The following is a 19,262-nucleotide window of genomic DNA, read 5'->3' on the forward strand; positions in this document are numbered from 1 at the left end:
TACACATCTACACGGCTTCACAACTACGGGGCACATTCGCTCACCATTTTGAGTAAGTGCGGTTATGTTTCGGGGAATAGGAATATACACATCAAATTTTAATTTGTGAAGGCCAATTATTCATCTCATTTGTCAGGTGAACTCTTAGCAGTGCTGCAGAGTGGGTGACATTTCCAAGGTCTAAACACGACTGATAGCGCAAATAGGCCCTAGCAGCATGACCGGCACTGTTGGCAAGCAGAGTGCATGGAATTTTCCATTAACTAAAATATGTACATAAGAACACAGGTGCAGTCATCCTGCTTTTCATTAGCTGATTATTTTTTATTTCAATAACACTGGTTTAAAAAAAAAAACACACACACACAAAGAGCAGTCGTTTTTCAGAGCCTCTCTCTGCTGGGAACCCCATCTTCAGATTTTACACAGCATTTTCCAATTCTCCTTGGGCTCAAAGTAACAGATGCCCCAGACGTACCCTCCCCTCCCTGCAGAGAGGATGCAGGCTACCTTTCTCCCCTCTCTACAAAAAGAGACTGAGTTCCAGGCATGCAGCTCCCCTCTCCACACAGACCAGGATCGAGTCAAAATCGCCCCACCTACTCTACGCATACCGAGCCCGGAGCCCCTCAGGAAAATGTTTGAGTTCGAGGCATTGTGCACATCGTAAACAGAATAAGAGGGCCTCACCCCCTCCAATTCTCTTCCCAGCTACGAGTAAAGAGATCCCATCGTCCAATGTGTTTTGTGCTTTACCATTGGAGGCACTTTTGGTAGGACACATCTGAGTCACAGAAAATAAGAAATTAACAGTTTTCAAAAATAAGTGTTTTTTTCGATACAAGGCATCTGTTTCTATTACCATGTCCTAGTTCAAGGCAGGTACCCCGATCAGAAAGTTTACTTAGTTTAATTTAACGTCTCAAAATAAAAGTTTTTCACATGTGCAACCGTGAAGTACTCTGCCAATCCCACATCATCGTTGTCAGTTTCCTGCTGGTTCTGAGGTAGGTTCTTGGTTAATGGTGGAGACACTTGGCATTCTTGGTCACATGACGAGAGCGGCATCCGATAGGTTGGCGAGAGTGGAGAGGGTCTGGTCAGTGACTCCCGATTGGCTGGCTACAGTCTGAAGACTCTTTGTCAGTTTGCTCATCTTACATGGGCCCTCGTTGGTGCTTTTTTCTTTTGGATTCATGATTTTCCTGCAGAAGACAGAAGCAAGACAAAGCGCCTTGTAAAAGGTCACATTCATGCACAAACTATTATAAGATAAACAATCTTCTGAAACCGCAGTACTGGGAAATCTGTTGAAGAAGCAATGGGCTGTCTGTCGGAGTTTGAAGCATGCAATTCAAATTCCAACTACGGTTAGGCGAAAAAAAAATAGATTGGAATTATAACAATCCAAATTCTGAATAGTAAACCAGATGAAACATGAAATAATTATCAGAAGAGGCATCAAGTGCTCAGGATCTTCCTCACAGTGGGAGAAAAAAAAATCCGGATCAACATTATAAGAACATCTACCAAGATGAAAACCCACATTCTGCCCCTGTCCTTCCCAGAAACTGGCGACATTTTTCTCACCTCTTGAATTAGTGTCCCCTTTCCCCGGTGTTTATAATGAGGAATGGAATATAATGGGGCCACACTCAAGTGCTTCAGCAGTTTCCAACGGAGAAGTCACAATGGGCTACGAGTAACAGTGGGTCACGTAAATTTAACTTTTGCTGCCTCTAATGTCTCAGCTCTTCCATAATTACAACATGTGAGTAGATGCAACAGAATCCGAGACTGACCAGAAAAAGCAGGATGAGGACACTATAGACCGACTACAAACAACTTCCTGGACAAACTTTACTTTGCTCTAGTAGGACTCCTCGAGACCACAGAGCGAGTATAATGTGCCTGGGGAATCCCACGTAGCAGGCTGCCACATACCTACAACAGTTACACACTGAGATCTGGTGCACAACAAATGGGGAGATGCAATACATTATGCATCAAGCAATGCAGGCTGTTCATACTGCTTGTCGGCATCATTGCATCCAAAAGCAAGCCAGTTCACAGAAAGGAAGTCTTGAGTTCTGTGTAGTTACAAGTCAGAGTTGTACCCAATGTTCAGGTGGTGCACTCTCAGTTGAGCAGGCATCCAGCAATGAAACAATGTGTTAGACGGGTCGGGTATCTTGTGGGCTCACTGGCAGTGGAGGACTTCAGCTTGTTCTGGTAATCGCCAATGACTGCCTGGCAAGCCATGCAGGTGTCCACATGCATCCCAGTCTCAGCCAGGGGATGAGCAAAAAAGATCTAACTCAGTTCATTGAGCAGGTTAATCTTCTTCTTTAGAGACCAGTGGCACAATTGCATCTTTTGTCGAGGATGTCTTGGCATCTACCAGGACCATACAATTACCTGAGAAAGAGACCCAAGTGGGCCAAGTTAGAGCTACAAGATGAGCAATGGAAGGGAGAAGTGCAGCACTCCTCACCCTATCGGCCCTTTCACATCTCGGAGATGAGTTGCTCCCTCTGACAGAGGTGGACGTGGCCCTTCTGAAGCAGGTGTGTAGGTAAGAACACAAGATGTTGCAAGGGCAAGACACAGTCATTGGGATGACTATCTACCATGAGCTTTGATATTCTGAAGGGCTTTCAGAATCAGAGGGGTTGGAGGGAATGCACAGAGGAAAGCAGATGTCCTAGCAGAACAGCAGGTCTTGCAATAGAGAAGAGAGGCCCCAGCCCAGCCAAAAACAACTTGGTGGCATCTAGTATTCATGCGGGTCACAGTGGCATTTATAATTGAGTGACCACAGGACTCAGGGATAGAGTTGAGGATTTCAAGTTAATTTCCTCCGCGACTGGACGTCACACCTACTAAAACGTTCTCTACTCTAGTTTTGCCAGCCCCGTAATGTAGGATACTGGCCAAAACAGAGCATGTTTTAAGGCCCACTCCCACAAAACAAGTGCCAACTTCAAAAAGCTCTGAGTAGATGTCCCCTTGCTTTCTTATGAAAAAAAGTAGCATGGTATATTCACTTTCGATTTCACTACCTGAAGAAAGGCTTTCAGTACAAAACTGTAGTCTGTGGAGCTTCGTGAAGCAGCAAGTTGCTCAGTAAGTAAGCCATCCTGAGAGAACCTGAGAGCTGGTACTCACCATCACGCTCTCTCCATCATTCGAGATACTGCATTTTATTGCTTTCTTTGCCCTTGGTGTTTTCTGTGCATCTGGAAGTGTCAGGTTACCCTCCCGCACCTGTTACTTATTATTTTAACTCCTTGCCTTATGCTTTATCTTAATTATTATCCTTTTCGTTTGAATTACTATTCTGATTTACCTTTTTCCAATTAGTTTTAAACTTCTAACTACATTTTGTTTGCCCAGTCTTTGTTCACCTGTGTTGCCGACTACTCCCTGCTCTAACCTTTCCGCTTTCTCTTGCTTCCCTGCTTCGACCCTTTCTCAGTGCAAACCATTTCACAAATGATGCTGTAGGACTGCCCGGTGGGCGCGTTAGCAGCACACCAGTAGCATGCCAATCTCTTCCTGGACGCACCCAAAGCCAAGACCTCCAACCCGTTGTCACTCCCTTGGCATCCTCTGCCATAATCCTCAGGAAACGTGCACCTAACTTGTTGGCACGCAACTGCACTATCACTCTCAAGGACACGTACAAGTGCCTGGGTGTACCTGAGCCCTTCCTAAGAGAACCAGATTATCAATATCCTCGGCCCATCTACTCAATTTGAATCTACCACCACCCCCGTAGGTCTCAACTGTACGTCTCTCATACCAGATTTCTACCCATCAAATTAAAAAATTGTCATCCTTATCACATAAAACGGATGCACTGGTCTTAATGAAACTTGGATTAAGGACTCCTTGAGCTCCAATGTCACCACAGCTCTACTGCAAACATACTCCATCACCCGTCAAGATGGCCCAGTCATACTGTTGGAGACACTGCTAATATTTATTGTTCTGGCACTGCTAAGGTTTACTATTCTGGACTTATTCTTAAGGTCGAGAGTAATCTCTTCAATCCTGCAGAGACACTCCTAGTTAGAATGAATCTTCGCCCCACCAGCTCATTTTTCTTGACTGATCTACTGTCCTCCAGGCAAATTCGCCCAGGCTTTTCGGACTCTATTTTATGTGCAGCCAAACTCACTATTTTTGGAGCGTTTAATATACCCCATCTCTCAACATTCTCAGCCTGTTGAATCTTTACCATCTGACTACTAGTAGCATACATAGGGTGGGCCACATTCTTGATCCTATTGCTACTGACTGCTCTTTGAGGACTTCCGGAGTTCGCCACTTCTTCCTATAATTTAATCAAATCATTTCACCATTCCTTTTTTCACCCCATCTTGGTAAGTACTGTGACTCCAAAGCTATTACTCTACCTTCTGCTCCCACTAGATGCAGGACTAAAATAAACTTGAGTAACCCCTGCAAGCTCTTTGCAACTCACTTCCTCAGCCTTCTACTGACGTGCTCTCCAAAACACTTACCACTCTTGGATTAACTCCACTCTCACAATTCAGCTGCACACATTAAATCTTTTTGTTGTCGTCATAAATCATCCTTTGGTTATCCAAAGAACTATAGTCCTCTCAATGGGATTGAAAGTCCCTAACGTGCATTTGGGAGAAACATTACAGTTCTTATAAAACCATATATACTCAGAAAATTAAAAGTATACGCTATGACAAACAGTAGTTCTTTCAAAAGCAATGCTGATTCCAATCTCACACACACAGACACACAGAGTATCTCACTAGATTCTTGTTACTCATCCTTCTGACGCTGTCATGCTTAACCGTGTCTTAGCCTGGCTTCATTCTATTCTCAACAGAACTCGAGCGGTCTCTATCGCTCGCCCTCCCACTCTTCCACCACCGCAATGGCGTGTGGGGCTCTTGAAGAACAGCCACCGAGCCCTAGCCTTTTGCCACCTGCATTACTGGCTGCTCTTATTCGGTCTATCAGATTTAACCATGTGTCATATGCAGACCACACCCAACTACTGCCTCTATTAGTGACATTCACACATGGGAGATGCTCCCGCACGTCTGCTGTCGCCGACTGGATAAATAACTGCCTTTCTCTTACTAGTGACAAAACAGAGGTCCTCATCATGGGCGCCGGGGCATAGTGTCAGTGGCTTACAGAACTAGGCGGCAGCTAAAAGCCTGGGCTCTCTCTAATCAAGTTGGCTGTGTCGCACCCACCTGCTTAGTATAGGCAGGAAAATGATTCCCCTCGAAGAAATTGGTCATGCAGGCCATTCATTATAGATAATATTATTATAGGGTATATATCATCCATGCTAGAGTACAGGAACATGCTTTATACGCGCATTCCTATCTACTTCCTATCAGTCTTCAGATTGTACAGAATGCTGCTGCTTATCTAATCTTGGGTCTAGCCCTACACTCTAAATTTTTTTTAATCATCTTTATTTTTTCCTAAGCTACCTGCTGCAAAACACGGTCTTCAAAGCTCGGTTTCTGTAATTGGGCAAATTGACATCCTGTGCTAGGTTTCCTGATGTATGTGGGACGAGGGGATTACTGTGCTACCTGGCTTGGGATGGTCAAAGTGGAGAGCAGGATGTGCGGAGGGGGGAGGAGTATGAAGGTCAAGAGTAGGGTTTGGAATTGAAGGGAATGTTATGCTCTTAGTAAATGCTTAATACAATAAACTTAAAAAGCACACGGCTGCCCCATGAAAGCGTCCCGGCGCTAGCAGCCATAACTTGTATACAGGCTATGGCATCCAAATGCCTAGTTAACAAATAAGTCTTCCAGAGTCTGCAGAAGGCCTGTACGCAAGAAGCAGAGTTAGGACGGCAAGGAATCCCAAAGTTTGGCGGTCTCAAAGGAGACGGACCGACTGCCTCTTCTAGCCCCACAGGTCCTGGGCAACAAGAGATGTCTTTGTCATTTAGATCAGAGTGATCTAGCCTGATCGCTTCCTTAGGTAGCCAGGGCCTCTCAGCTCAAAGGCTCTGAAAGCATTTGTGAGGACTTTCAATTTAATGTGGCTGCTGATGGGTAACCAGCGAAGACTCCGTAGAGAGGGCGCTTCCGAGACATGAAAGGGGATCTTCAGGATCAACCAGGCTGCTGCATTTTGAATGATCTGTAAGTGATGGAGGAGGTACTGCGGTAAGCCCAAATAGAGGCAGTTAAGCACATTCTAATTTTGTGTCACCAACGTATGAATTACAGATTTTTGGCAGTCAACTGGGATCAGGCTCAACACTTTCCTGAGCGTTTAACATGAGGAAGCAGCTGGCAGGCACAGCTTTAATCTGTGGTTCAAATGAAAGGGAAGAATCAAATGTAACCCCTAAATTTCTTACCACCACAGCTGGGGAAAGAGGAGACCCCCCAATTCAGGTGGCCACCAGTTGCCAGCTTCTGGATAATCTGTAAAGCCACAAAAAAAAAAAAAAAAAAAAAAAAAAAAAAAAAAAACACCCTGGTTTTATCCGAATTCAGTCTGAGCCAGTTTGCACTGAGCCAGTTTGCACTGAGCCGTTCACCAACTGTCCTCAGGTGGTCTTTAAACGCAGCCAATGTGCTCAACTTCTTTTCCTTAAATGCAAGTATCAGGTGCGTATCATCCGCACAGGAGATAATGCTTATGCCCATGCCTCCACTAATTTGGTCAAGGGAGCAAGATATATGTTAAAAAGGGTGGGGCTCAAGGCTGAACCCTGAGGAACCCCACAAGCGAGCAGTTTGGTTGAGGATGTAAAGGAAGGGAGGAAAACCCTTTGAGAGCGGTCAGATAGGACTTCAACCATGTCCAAGCAGAATCTTGACTACCCACTTCCCCGAGTCAATGCAAGAGGATGGAGTGTGAGACTGTATCGAAGGCCGTTGACAAACCAAAAAGGAGAACCATGGCCCCCAAGCTTTGGTCAAGATTGACCCTAATAAAGTCAGCGACTGCCAAAAGGCCAGATTCCGTGCTACAGCCCAGTCGGGCTTCCGACTGGGTATCATGGGGTAAATTATTACTTTCCAAGGTTGGAATATGGCCATTTACCCATTTTTCCCGAATTTTAATGGGTGCAGGGAGTAGGGAGACTGAGCGTTAATTGCTAAGCACCTGAGTGTCCGCACTGGATTTCTTCAAGAGTGGGAGTAACATTGCCTAACTGTGCCACACACCCAGTAAGAAGGATGAGCATAGTCATATGGTGCTTCTGTTTGCTGATGTGAATACAGAGCCCTGTGTGCAGCAGTGGTCTTGTTCCGCATGTCTGGTTTGAACTTGTATAAGATTTAAATGCATCTGTTTCCTAATGTCTCTCTACAAAGTTTGCACATTTGTTTCTTAGGTTGCGTAGGAGTATGACAGAGCTGCTAGTGAAGAGAAGAATTACATTTTTTGAGCTTTTCCAAAAGCAAGGAGCTCAGGAACAATGCAGCCATGCCAGGTAATGGGTGCCAGTGTTTGGGTGCATGTACTGAAAAAGACATGCCATCTCATAAGGTTTTGTGTCGGTAGGCAAAACAGAACCCAAGCAGATCAGTTTAGATTTGCTAGCAGGAACTTAAGTCTGGTTCTGAATTGTAAACAACAAATGCAATCCTATGTGCTTTCGGGAGCCAGTGGCAGATCAATGTGGGTCTCTTGTGCTGGAATATAGAAGCAGCCTGGATGCTTTGGTGTTCATTCACAATCCTGTTGACACTGACCCTGCTGCAACAGTAAGGCAGTCCTTTTTACGAGAATACCTGTGTAGCATCTCATCCCAGTTTATCAGCCTGACTGCTGCTCGTGTACTCTGTGGAGCCTATGAAGATCTTGCGAATTCAAGAAGCCTAACCTTTATGGTGAACATTTTTGCAGTCTCTCTTCAGTTCAGCAGCACTGCTGCTGTGATGTGCACTCTGGCTAGTTAACACATACCCTGTGCCTTGAAGCAGGCTGACCTATTCCATACTAAAGATCTGAGCAGCATCTTACCCCTGTATGGCAACCTCTGGTTTGCTGAAGCCATTCAAGTGGGCATCACTTCTAGAGAACGATCCTGACGACGACCACTTTGGAAAAAAACACAAGAAATAAAAGTAGACAGATGGGCTAAAAGTCGAGGTGGGAAAAATATACCCATTTAAAGTTACAGTACTAACAAATATTTAAAAAAGAACATTCATCATATATACATTTTCATAAAAAATACCAATAAAAGGAAATGGTTATAAAAACTAAAAACTATAAAAATTAGAAATCATATGCTTAAGTGTTACAAAAAACTGACAGTATGTGATTATAATCCACTATTATATGTGCATCTACTTAAAAAAAAAAAAAAAAGATCTGATCAAACATATGGCCAAGTGAAGTTATAGATCAGCTCTGCTAACATTTACTGTTGAACGACTGCAAAATGTGTAAACTGAACTGCCATGCTCTGTGAACCCAGTCTCTATATAAAGAGCCTACAAGTGGCATTTACAAAGTAATTTATGACTGTTTTAGACCTGGGTCCTTGTGACTAATCTGACACTCTCCGCAAAGACATGGAGTGTGTAAACGAGACAGCTTTCAACTACATATCTGATGTTGACCACTGAACATAGTAAAGTCAAGCTGTAATGATATCTACTTTGCAGAATTGAATGGTGGTGATTTGGGCCTTCAAAAACAGCAAAGTTCCAAATGATATATTGTAGGAAGTTGGCTCTGTATGCACTATTTCAAAGTAAGGAATAGTATGCACAGAGTCCAAGGGTTCCCCTTAGAGGTAAGATAGTGGCAAAAAGAGATAATACTAATGCTCTATTTTGTGGTAGTGTGGTCGAGCAGTAGGCTTATCAAAGGAGTAGTGTTAAGCATTTGTTGTACATACGCACAGGCAATAAATGAGGAACACACACTCAGAGACAAATCCAGCCAATAGGTTTTGTTATAGAAAAATATCTTTTCTTAGTTTATTTTAAGAACCACAGGTTCAAATTCTACATGTAATATCTCATTTGAAAGGTATTGCAGGTAAGTACTTCAGAAACTTTAAATCATTACATTAGCATGTATACTTTTTACATAAAACACAATAAGCTGTTTTAAAAGTGGACAGTGCAATTTTCACAGTTCCTGGGGGAGGTAAGTTTTTGTTAGTTTTGTCAGGTAAGTAAATCACTTACAAGTCTCAGGTTTGGGTCCAAGGTAGCCCACCGTTGGGGGTTCAGAGCAACCCCAAAGTTACCACACCAGCAGCTCAGGGCCGGTCAGGTGCAGAGGTCAAAGAGGTGCCCAAAACGCATAGGCTGCAATGGAGAGAAGGGGGTGCCCCGGTTCCGGTCTGCCAGCAGGTAAGTAGCGTCTTCAGAGGGCAGACCAGGGGGGTTTTGTAGGGCACCGGGGGGGACACAAGTTCACACAAAAAGTACACCCTCAGCGGCACTGGGGCGGCCGGGTACAGTGTAGAAACAAGCGTCGGGTTTTCAATGTAAATCAATGAGAGATCAAGGGATCTCTTCAGCGTTGCAGGCAGGCAAGGGGGGGGGGGGGCTCCTCGGGGTAGCCACCACCTGGGCAAGGGAGAGGGCCTCCTGGGGGTCACTCCTGCACAGGAGTTCCGTTCCTTTCGGTGCTGGGGGCTGCGGGTGCAGAGTCTTTTCCAGCCGTCGGGAAAGGGAGTTCCGGCAGTCGCGGTCAGGGGGAGCCTCGGGATTCCCTCTGCAGGCGTCGCTGTGGGGGCCCAGGGGGGACAACTTTGGTTACTCACTGTCTCGGAGTTGCCGGAGGGTCCTCCCTGAGGTGTTGGTTCTCCACCAGTCGAGTCGGGGTCGCCGGGTGCAGTGTTGCAAGTCTCACGCTTCTTGCGGGGAGTTGCAGGGGTCTTTAAGTCTGCTCCTTGAAACAAAGTTGCAGTTCTTTTGGAGCAGTGCCGCTGTACTCGGGAGTTTCTTGTCTTTCTGGAAGTCGGGCAGTCCTCAGAGGATTCAGAGGTCGCTGGTCCCTTGGAAAGCGTCGCTGGAGCAGGGTTCTTTGGAAGGCAGGAGACAGGCCGGTAGGACTGGGGCCAAAGCAGTTGGTGTCTTCTGTTCTTCCTCTGCAGGGGTTTTTCAGCTCAGCAGTCTTCTTCTTCTTGTAGGTTTCAGGAATCTAAATTCTTAGGTTCAGGGAAGCCCTTAAATACTAAATTTAAGGGCGTGTTTAGGTCTGGGGGGTTAGTAGCCAATGGCTACTAGCCCTGAGGGTGGGTACACCCTCTTTGTGCCTCCTCCCAAGGGGAGGGGGTCACATTCCTATCCCTATTGGGGGAATCCTCCTTCTACAAGATGGAGGATTTCTAAAAGTCAGAGTCACCTCAGCTCAGGACACCTTAGGGGCTGTCCTGACTGGCCAGTGACTCCTCCTTGTTATTCTCATTATTTCTCCTGGACTTGCCGCCAAAAGTGGGGGCTGTGTCCAGGGGGCGGGCATCTCCACTAGCTGGAGTGCCCTGGGGCATTGTAACACGAAGCTTGAGCCTTTGAAGCTCACTGCTAGGTGTTACAGTTCCTGCAGGGGGGAGGTGTGAAGCACCTCCACCCAGAGCAGGCTTTGTTTCTGTCCTCAGAGAGCACAAAGGCTCTCACCGCATGAGGTCAGACACTCGTCTCAGCAGCAGGCTGGCACAGACCAGTCAGTCCTGCACTGAACAATTGGGTAAAATACAGGGGGTATCTCTAAGATGCCCTCTGTGTGCATTTTTTTAATAAATCCAACACTGGCATCAGTGTGGGTTTATTATTCTGAGACGTTTGATACCAAACTTCCCAGTATTCAGTGTAGCCATTATGGAGCTGTGGAGTTCGTTTTTGACAGACTCCCAGACCATATACTCTTATGGCTACCCTGCACTTACAATGTCTAAGGTTTTGCTTAGACACTGTAGGGGCATAGTGCTCATGCACTGGTGCCCTCACCTATGGTATAGTGCACCCTGCCTTAGGGCTGTAAGGCCTACTAGAGGGGTGACTTATCTATACTGCATAGGCAGTGCGAGGTTGGCATGGCACCCTGAGGGGAGTGCCATGTCGACTTACTCGTTTTGTTCTCATCAGCACACACAAGCTGGCAAGCAGTGTGTCTGTGCTGAGTGAGGGGTCCCCAGGGTGGCAAAAGATATGCTGCAGCCCTTAGAGACCTTCCCTGGCATCAGGGCCCTTGGTACCAGGGGTACCAGTTACAAGGGACTTATCTGGGTGCCAGGGTTGTGCCAATTATGGAGACAATGGTACATTTTAGGTGAAGGAACACTGGTGCTGGGGCCTGGTTAGCAGGGTCCCAGCACACTTCTCAGTCAAGTCAGCATCAGTATCCGGCAAAAAAGTGGGGGGTAACTGCAACAGGGAGCCATTTCTTTACACATATACTTTAAAGAAAAAAAAAAATCATAGGTTTGCAAAAAGGGCTGAATTGCACTGGATCACAATGGAAAAGAAAATTATGCCTAGGACTCGTTGGAATGTCTGAAGGCTTTGAGCAACAAGACACCATGATATCTGCATGGACTGCTCTGTTACCATGAATTAACCAGATTCCTTAGCTAAGTCAAGACCTGAATCTGTCTGTCCCACAAAGGCACATGGCTAAATTCAGAGCTACATTTTTAAAGGTCGCAGACTGAAAACGTTTGATTGAACCTCCTACAAAGCTTAGGGGTAGAATACAACTTGATAAATTTGAAAAAGAAGCTGGAACAGCATTCACCTGAAACCTAAACATAAGGCTCTGGGGATGCTTCTCTGCAGTGCATAGGTTTGTCTGAATGTAGATTGTTTGTAGCCGTTTTGGGTTTGAAATGTGTCAGCTATGTGCACTGTTGTGTGACTCTTCCTGCTGCTATATATCTACTATTTTTAGGGGTCTTTTGATTCTATTGTAGTCTGCCTGCAAATTATGAGCATCTTTAATTACCATTGTACCTTGAAGGCAATCTGGCATTGTTTGTCCATAGCATGTAATTAAGGATCCTAATCGCTACTGGTGGGCAAATGGCAGCTAGCGGGGATGAAAACACTACCAGAAAGAATAGGCACGGACATCCTTGTCGTAACAGTGCAACCTTTTTGTACAGGTCATTTCTCGTCTGGCACAGCGGGTGGAAGTGACTGTGGAGACTGTACCTCCATGAGCACTGCCACCTACCTGAGATCTGCGGGTCAGACTGGGTATCACACTTAGTACATTTGCCAAGAACTTTGTGCCTGTTAATAAACTGGTCCCAAGCGCACAGCAAAGAGTCTTTACCCGCCTTGCAAATGAGTAACATTGTAGCTCTGCTGTATCCCAGCAGGAGAGAGCGCCAGTCTTCAGCACCTTTACAGACTGCAATAATGAGAACTGAGGCCTGCAGAGCGTGTTCCGCGGTGGAAGTCGTCTTCACTTGAGGACCTGCCGCACGGTATTCGTTCTATACATTTCAGGAAATTGGACAATTTCATGAATAGTTCTTTGGCGTCGGAGCTGTTGCCAGGGTTGGAGTGGTACGGAGGTTGCAAAGGGTGCAGAAGCATTGTCACTTTGAACTAGTGCATTTTAAACTGCCTTGAGAGTCCTACATTGATGGACTGCAGACACTGCTTTTCTCCGTTTTCATTGGGAAGCCAGCAAGTGTTCTTTCTTTTCTATGAAGTTTTGTGGCTGATCAAAGAACTGAAACTACTGTCCTGGGACGGGGAAGGGAACACAGCCAAGATGGCTGTGACAACTACTCAGCCACAATTTCTATCACCAGGGGTTAAGTTGTCCAATATAGAGGAGTACAAATCCTAAAAGCAGCAGTAGAAATAGCAAGGTTAGTCATACAAACACGAAGATTCTTTGAGGAGTCTGCACTGCACAGGGCATACTGCCATTTTATCCTAGAGAGAACATACTCCATCTTCTTTGCTTTTAAGTAGCTTACGATTTTATTGGAAGGTTGCTATTGTACATCAAAGTCAGGTCTTGGACAGAGCGTTGAAGTAAAGAGAGCTTCCCTTAGCCCTCCTTCTGGTTAACGCAGTCTCTCTCATTCCCCCCCTTACAAGGCCATGCCCCCCACCCACAGGATCTGAGAAGACAGCCATTGTTCACACAAAGTACCAATAATGGGGCCATACGGTTCTCTTCAGGAGTTTTATATTTGGAGGTATCGGTCCTCGATTGTTTAGTTCATAGCCGTGGACAAGTCAGCAGTACTGGAGCACGGTCCGAGATTCCAAATTCCCATATTGAAGAGTGGGAGTTATCTGGTAGCAAATACTTTCACATGAGAAAGAATGAATTCTGGAATGTATGCCATGCGCAAAGGACACTAATGTGTTGTTCTCATCCTACAGAGGGGCCAAATATACATGGGTGAGTCAGGCTTTGGTTTCAGAGATCTCTCAGCATTGCTCTTTTGCCACCATTGATATCTGGCCTGCATAATCTGGGAAGGAGCCTTCTGAAGAGACTTTCCAGCTCCCTCTCACAATGATACACCATCCACTGACTTTTCCAATCTAAGCAGCCTAGAGAGAAAATCAGCTTTGGAGCAGTCTGAGGTGTAGATGGGACCTAGAACTAAATTCTAGCCCATTGTGCGACTTCCGTGTAGACGTGTCCCTCTTCTGTATCCTTCCAAGCCTTGAGCATTTTCACAGGCAATGACTTACAGAAGAGAGGCGCAGCCTCATACTTCTGATGTCTGAGCAGCATGGTGCCTACTCAATGTGATGAGAAGGAAGAAAAGCAGGTTGGTATCAGCTGTTATAAGGCCAGTGCCTAAGGGATAAGTAAATTACCTGAACATGAGAGAGGGAAGAATATTGGATACCACAATGCGCTTTGGACACTTAGGCAGGTGGGTAGTGCTTTCAGCTCCTGTGCTTACACTCATCAGTAATGGAGGTAATACTGTACAGGTGTGAAGTCTGAGGCAATGATGTGTACTAATGACGCAATGTTTACTTTAACAAACACAATATTTACTTACTAGCTAGACTTAGAATTAGCTTTTCTGATTGAATTGTTGATACACAAGTTATTAGACTTTAAATGCATATACGTTTAAAAGCCCTGATGGAAGTGAAAACTTTGTGCTCACAGGCACTAAGTCAATGAAAGTATATCAAAGCTTTCCAAGAAGATCATCTTCAGTCAATAGAAAAAAACGAATTGCATATATATGGAAAATGTCACTTACCCAGAGTACATCAGAGTGCTGCAGATTCACATGCTATGCATAGCTCTTCCAACATCTAGTGTTGGGCTCGGAGTGTTACAAGTTGTTTTTTTCGAAGAAGTCTTTTCGGAGTCACGGGATCGAGTGCCTCCTCCTCTCAGTTTCAGTGCACATGGGCATCGATTCCATACTTAGATTGTTTTACCCGCAGAGGGTGAAGGAAGGAGTGAGAGTAGAGAAATACAAAGAGATGTCCATGCAAATGTAAATGTATCTACATATGTACAAATGTAAAAAACTTAAACTACAGGCTTCCGGGGAGGAGGGAGGGTGCATGTGAATCTGCAGCACTACATGCCACAAACAGATGTACACTGGGTAAGTGAGATTTTCCGTTCGGTGGCATGTGGAGCTGCAGATGCACATGCTATGCATAGACTACCAAGCAGTTATTCCTCCCAAAAAGTGGTGGCTAGCCTGTAGGAGTTGAAGTTGTTTGAAATAATATCTTTAAGACAGCCTGGCCTACAGTGTCTTGTTGCTGTGAGAAATCATCAACACAGTAGTGTTTTGTAAATCTATGGAGAGTTGACCATGTAGCTGCTTTACATATATCAACCATTGGTATGTTTCCTAAAAATGCCATTGATGCACCTTTCTTTCGTATAGAATGTGCTCTAGAAGTAATCAAAAGTTGTCTTTTTGACTTGATGTAGCATGTCTGTATGCATCTAACAATCCATCTTGCTAAACCTTGTTTTGATATAGGATTGCCTGTATGTGGTTGTTGGAAAGCAACAAAAAGTTGCTTTGCTTTCCTAAAATCTTTCGCTCTGTCTGTATAGTACATAAGAGCTCTTTTGAGATCTAGGGTATGAAGAGCTCTTACTGCCACAGAGTCTGGCGGTGGAAAGACTGGCAATTCCACTGTTTGGTTGATGTGAAATGGAGATCGAACAAATCCAAAATTTCTACCAAAAGTTGTAAGTACAACTTTATGGCTTCTGTACTTGGAAAAAAGGTTCTTCAAGAGTGAATGCTTGTATTTCACTATCTCTTCTTAAAGAAGTAATAGCTACAAGGAAGGCGACCTTCCATATTAAAAATTGAATTTGACAAGAGTGCATGGGTTCAAAAGGTGGTCCCATGAGTCTGGTAAGTACGATATTTAAATTCCACAATGGAACAGGTGGTGTTCTAGGTGGAATAATGTGTTTTAATTCTTCCATGAAGGCTTTAATAACAGGAACTCTAAATAGAGAAGCATGTTGTATATTCTGTACGTATGCAGATATTGCAGTAAGGTGTATCTCGATGGATGAGAAAGCCAAATTTGATTTCTGCAAATGAAGTAAATAGCATACAATATCTTGTATAGATGATGTAAGTGGATCTGTGTTTTTAGATTGACAATAGTAGACAAATCTTTTTCACTTGTTTGCATAGCATTGTCTAGTAGTAGGTTTATATGCTTGTTTAATCACTTCCATACATTCTAGTTGAAGATTTAGGTAACCAAATTCTATGACTTCAGGAGCCAAATTGCCAGATTGAGAGCATTGGTGTTTGGATGCCTGATTTGACTTTTGTTTTGTGTTAACAAATCTGGTCTGTTTGGGAGTTTGGAATGAGGTACTTCAGGCAGATCTAGCAGTGTTGTATACCAATGCTGGCGTGCCCATGTTGGTGCTGAGTATCATGGTGAGTGACGTTTGACGTAGTTTGCTGACTAGAAAGAGAGGGGGGGGAGGGGGGGGGGGGGGGGGGGGAGTGTAAGCAAATATCCCTGACCAACTGATCCACAGAGCATTGCCCTTGGATAGGAGATGTGGGTGTCTGGATGAGAAGTTTTGGCATTTTGCATTTTCTCTTGTTGCAAAAAGATCCACGTCTAGTGTTCCCCACTTTTGAAAATACTTTTGAAGTACTTGGGAGTGAATCTCCCATTCGTGTGTTTGTTGGTGATTTCTGCTGAGGAGATCTGCCGACTGATTGTCTATCCCTGGAATATATTGTGCTAGTAAATTAATTTGATTGTGAATTGCCCATTTCCAAATTGTTTGGGCTAGAAGGGACAGCTGAGATGAATGTGTCCTTCCCTGTTTGTTGAGATATTACATGGTTGTCATGTTGTCTGTTTTTATGAGAACATTCTTCTGTTTGAGAAGAGGTTGAAAAGCTTTTAGGGCAAGAAACACAGCTAATAATTCTAAGTGGATGTGGATGGATGTGTAGCTGTTTCTGTTTGACTTCCCATTGCCCTTGAATGGTCTGATTGTTTAGGTGAGCTCCCCGACAGATCATTGATGTATCTGTTGTAATTATGGTCTGAGGCACAGGGTCTTAAAACGACCGCCACTTCATTAGATTGTTGCGATTCCACCATTGAGGGGACATATGTGTTTGGCGCTCTATCAACACTAGATCTGGAAGGTGACCGTGCGCTTGTGACCATTGTTGTGAAAGGCACTGCAGTAAGAGTCATGTTTAATCTTGCATATGGGACTATTGCTACGCAAGATGCCACCATTTCTAGAATCTTCATGATAAATCTTACAGTGTATTGTTGATTTGGCTGTATGAGCGGTATTAGATTTTGGAAAGCTTGAATCCGTTGTACATTTGGATAAGCTAGGGCTAGTTGAGTATTTAGGACAGCACCTAGGTACGGTTGTACTTGTACTGGTTGAAGGTGTGACTTTTGGTAGTTTAGAGAGAACCCCAAGGTGTGCAGGGTTTCTATCACATAACAAGTATGTTTTTGGCATTGTGTAAGACTGCTTGATTTTATTAGCCAATCGTCTAGATATGGAAAGACATGGATGTGTTGTCTTCTTAAGTAGGCCGCTATTACTGCTAGGCACTTTGTGAACACTTTTTGAACGGTTATGCCAAATGGCGACACCTTGAGCTGGTACTGTTTTCCTGTTATGACAAATCTGTGGGATTTCTTTTGTGGGCTGGCTGGATGGGTATGTGGAAATACGCATCTTTGAGATCTAGAGCAGTCATGTAATCTTGTTTTTGCATTAGTGGAATAATATCTTGCAGAGTTACCATGTGAAAATGCTCTGACAGGACGTATAGATTGAGGGGCCTGAGGGTGCAGTCTTTTTTGGGAATTAGGAAGTATAGTGAGTATACTCCTGTTCCTTGTTGAGAATGTTGAACTAATTCTATTGCTTGTTTTAATAGTCGAGATTGTACCTCTTGTTGTAACAGAACTGAATGTTCGGGTGACAATTTGTGATATCGTGGTGGGATGTTTGGAGGGGTGGAGATTAATTCTAGGCAATAGCCATTGCAGATAATTGATAATACCCAATTGTCTGTGGTGATTTTTTGCCAATGAGAGTGGAACTGCTGTAGTCTTCCCTCCACAGGAGATGTGTGGAGTGGAAGGGAGGGAAGGAAGTCACTGTTTAGGTTGTGTTGTCTGTTTAGAGGTTTGAAATTTACCTCCGTTTCTGAAATATTGACCTCTATATGATCCTCTAAACCGACCTCGTTGATACTGGGTTTGTTGTCCTTGCGTTGTTTGGGAGGTAGAAGCCTCTGAGGATTGTGGCTTAAAACCTCCTTGAAACTGTGGTCTGCAAAAGGAGCCTCTATATGGGGTGGTGTATAAAGCACCCATCGCTTTCGCAGTATCTGAGTCCTTCCTCAGTTTTTTAATAGTGGTGTCCATTTTTGGGCCAAAGAGGTGCTTTTTATCGAAAGGCATATTAAGTACTGCCTGTTGAATTTCTGGTTTAAAACCAGAGGAGCGCAGCCATGCATGTCTTCTGATTGTGATGGCAGTGCTTACACTCCTTGCAGCTGTATCAGCAGCATCGAGGGCAGATCTTATCTGATTATTGCTAATCACTTGCCCCTCTTCTACTACTTGCTGTTCCCTTTTCTGGTGCTCTTTTGGGGGATGCTGTATAATACCTTGCATTTCATCCCAATGGGCCCTATCATACCTGGCTAGAAGTGCCTGATAATTTACAATTCTCCACTGGTTTGCTGCTTGAGTAGCAACTCTTTTCCCTGCTGAGTCAAATTTTCTACTCTCCTTATCAGGAGGCGGTGCGTCTCCTGAAGACCGGCTATTTGTCCTCTTTCTTGCTCCACTGACTACCACTGAGTCTGGAGGGACCCGGTGAGTGATGTAATCTGGGTCAGAAGGTGCAGGCTTATACTTATCAATTCTAGGGGTGATAATCCTAGCTTTTACATGTGCGCTGAAAATTTGGTCTGCGTGTTAAATCATTCCTGGTAACATTTGGAGACACTGGTACCTGGAATGTGTAGAAGACAGTATCAAATAAAAAATCTTCTAATGGCTCAGAGTGCATGGTTACTCCATGATAAGCTGCTGCCCTAGGATAATACTTGGGTGTATGCAGTGGTATCTTCTGGAGGAGAAAGTTTTGATGGGTAAATGTCTGGGTCATTGTCCGGGATGGGATCAGGGTCATAGAGATCCCATGGGTCTTCCGTACCTTTCTGTGAATATAAAGAATGTGTTGGAGAAGGCAGTGGTGATGGGCTGTTTTGAGGTGAGAAAGAGCTGTGGAGTTCGAGGAGGAGAAGTATGGAGAGGTTGCGGCTTCTTTTGATTTTGCACCTCCGTTGGTAGCTGTACAGAGTCTAGTTCCTCTTGGAATGAAAATGTCACTTACCCAGTGTACATCTGTTCGTGGCATTAGTCGCTGCAGATTCACATGTTTGGCACAGTCCGCTGCCTGGTGTTGGGCTCGGAGTATTACAAGTTGTTTTTCTTCGAAGAAGTCTTTTTTGGTCACGGGACCGAAGGACTCCTCCCTCTTCGGCTCCATTGCGCATGGGCGTCGACTCCATCTTACATTGTTTTCCCCGCAGAGGGTGAGGATGGAGTTGTTTGCTATAAATAGTGCCCATGCAATGGAGTGAATATGTATGTACGTTAAGAGTTTATAATAATTATTTACAAATGTACAGAAGTTTAAGATTTATGATCTACTTCTAAACGGCTACAGGCTTCCCGGGGAGGTGGGAGGGTACATGTGAATCTGCAGCGACTAATGCCACGAACAGATGTACACTGGGTAAGTGA

The 19,262-nt window shown here is 44.5% G+C and overlaps 1 protein-coding gene across 2 annotated transcripts in view; it reads right to left on the reverse strand.

The window, feature by feature from the left end:
* Positions 1-300: 300 nt before the first annotated feature.
* The window catches only part of TTLL4 (tubulin tyrosine ligase like 4), a 322,322-nt gene continuing 303,360 nt past the window's right edge, over positions 301-19,262 (reverse strand). Inside the window, exons 19-20 of one of the 2 annotated variants that reach the window (XM_069227141.1) lie at positions 8,005-8,081; positions 301-1,205 (exon numbers count right to left, since the gene is read on the reverse strand). In XM_069227141.1, the coding sequence (XP_069083242.1) occupies positions 1,049-1,205; positions 8,005-8,081 (234 nt within the window). In that variant the 3' untranslated portion in view covers positions 301-1,048. The remainder of the gene's footprint in view (positions 1,206-8,004; positions 8,082-19,262) is intronic. The other variant, XM_069227142.1, reaches the window with a different exon arrangement.

The sequence above is a fragment of the Pleurodeles waltl genome, chromosome 3_2 (genome assembly GCF_031143425.1).
Source record: "Pleurodeles waltl isolate 20211129_DDA chromosome 3_2, aPleWal1.hap1.20221129, whole genome shotgun sequence".
NCBI lineage: Eukaryota > Metazoa > Chordata > Amphibia > Caudata > Salamandridae > Pleurodeles > Pleurodeles waltl.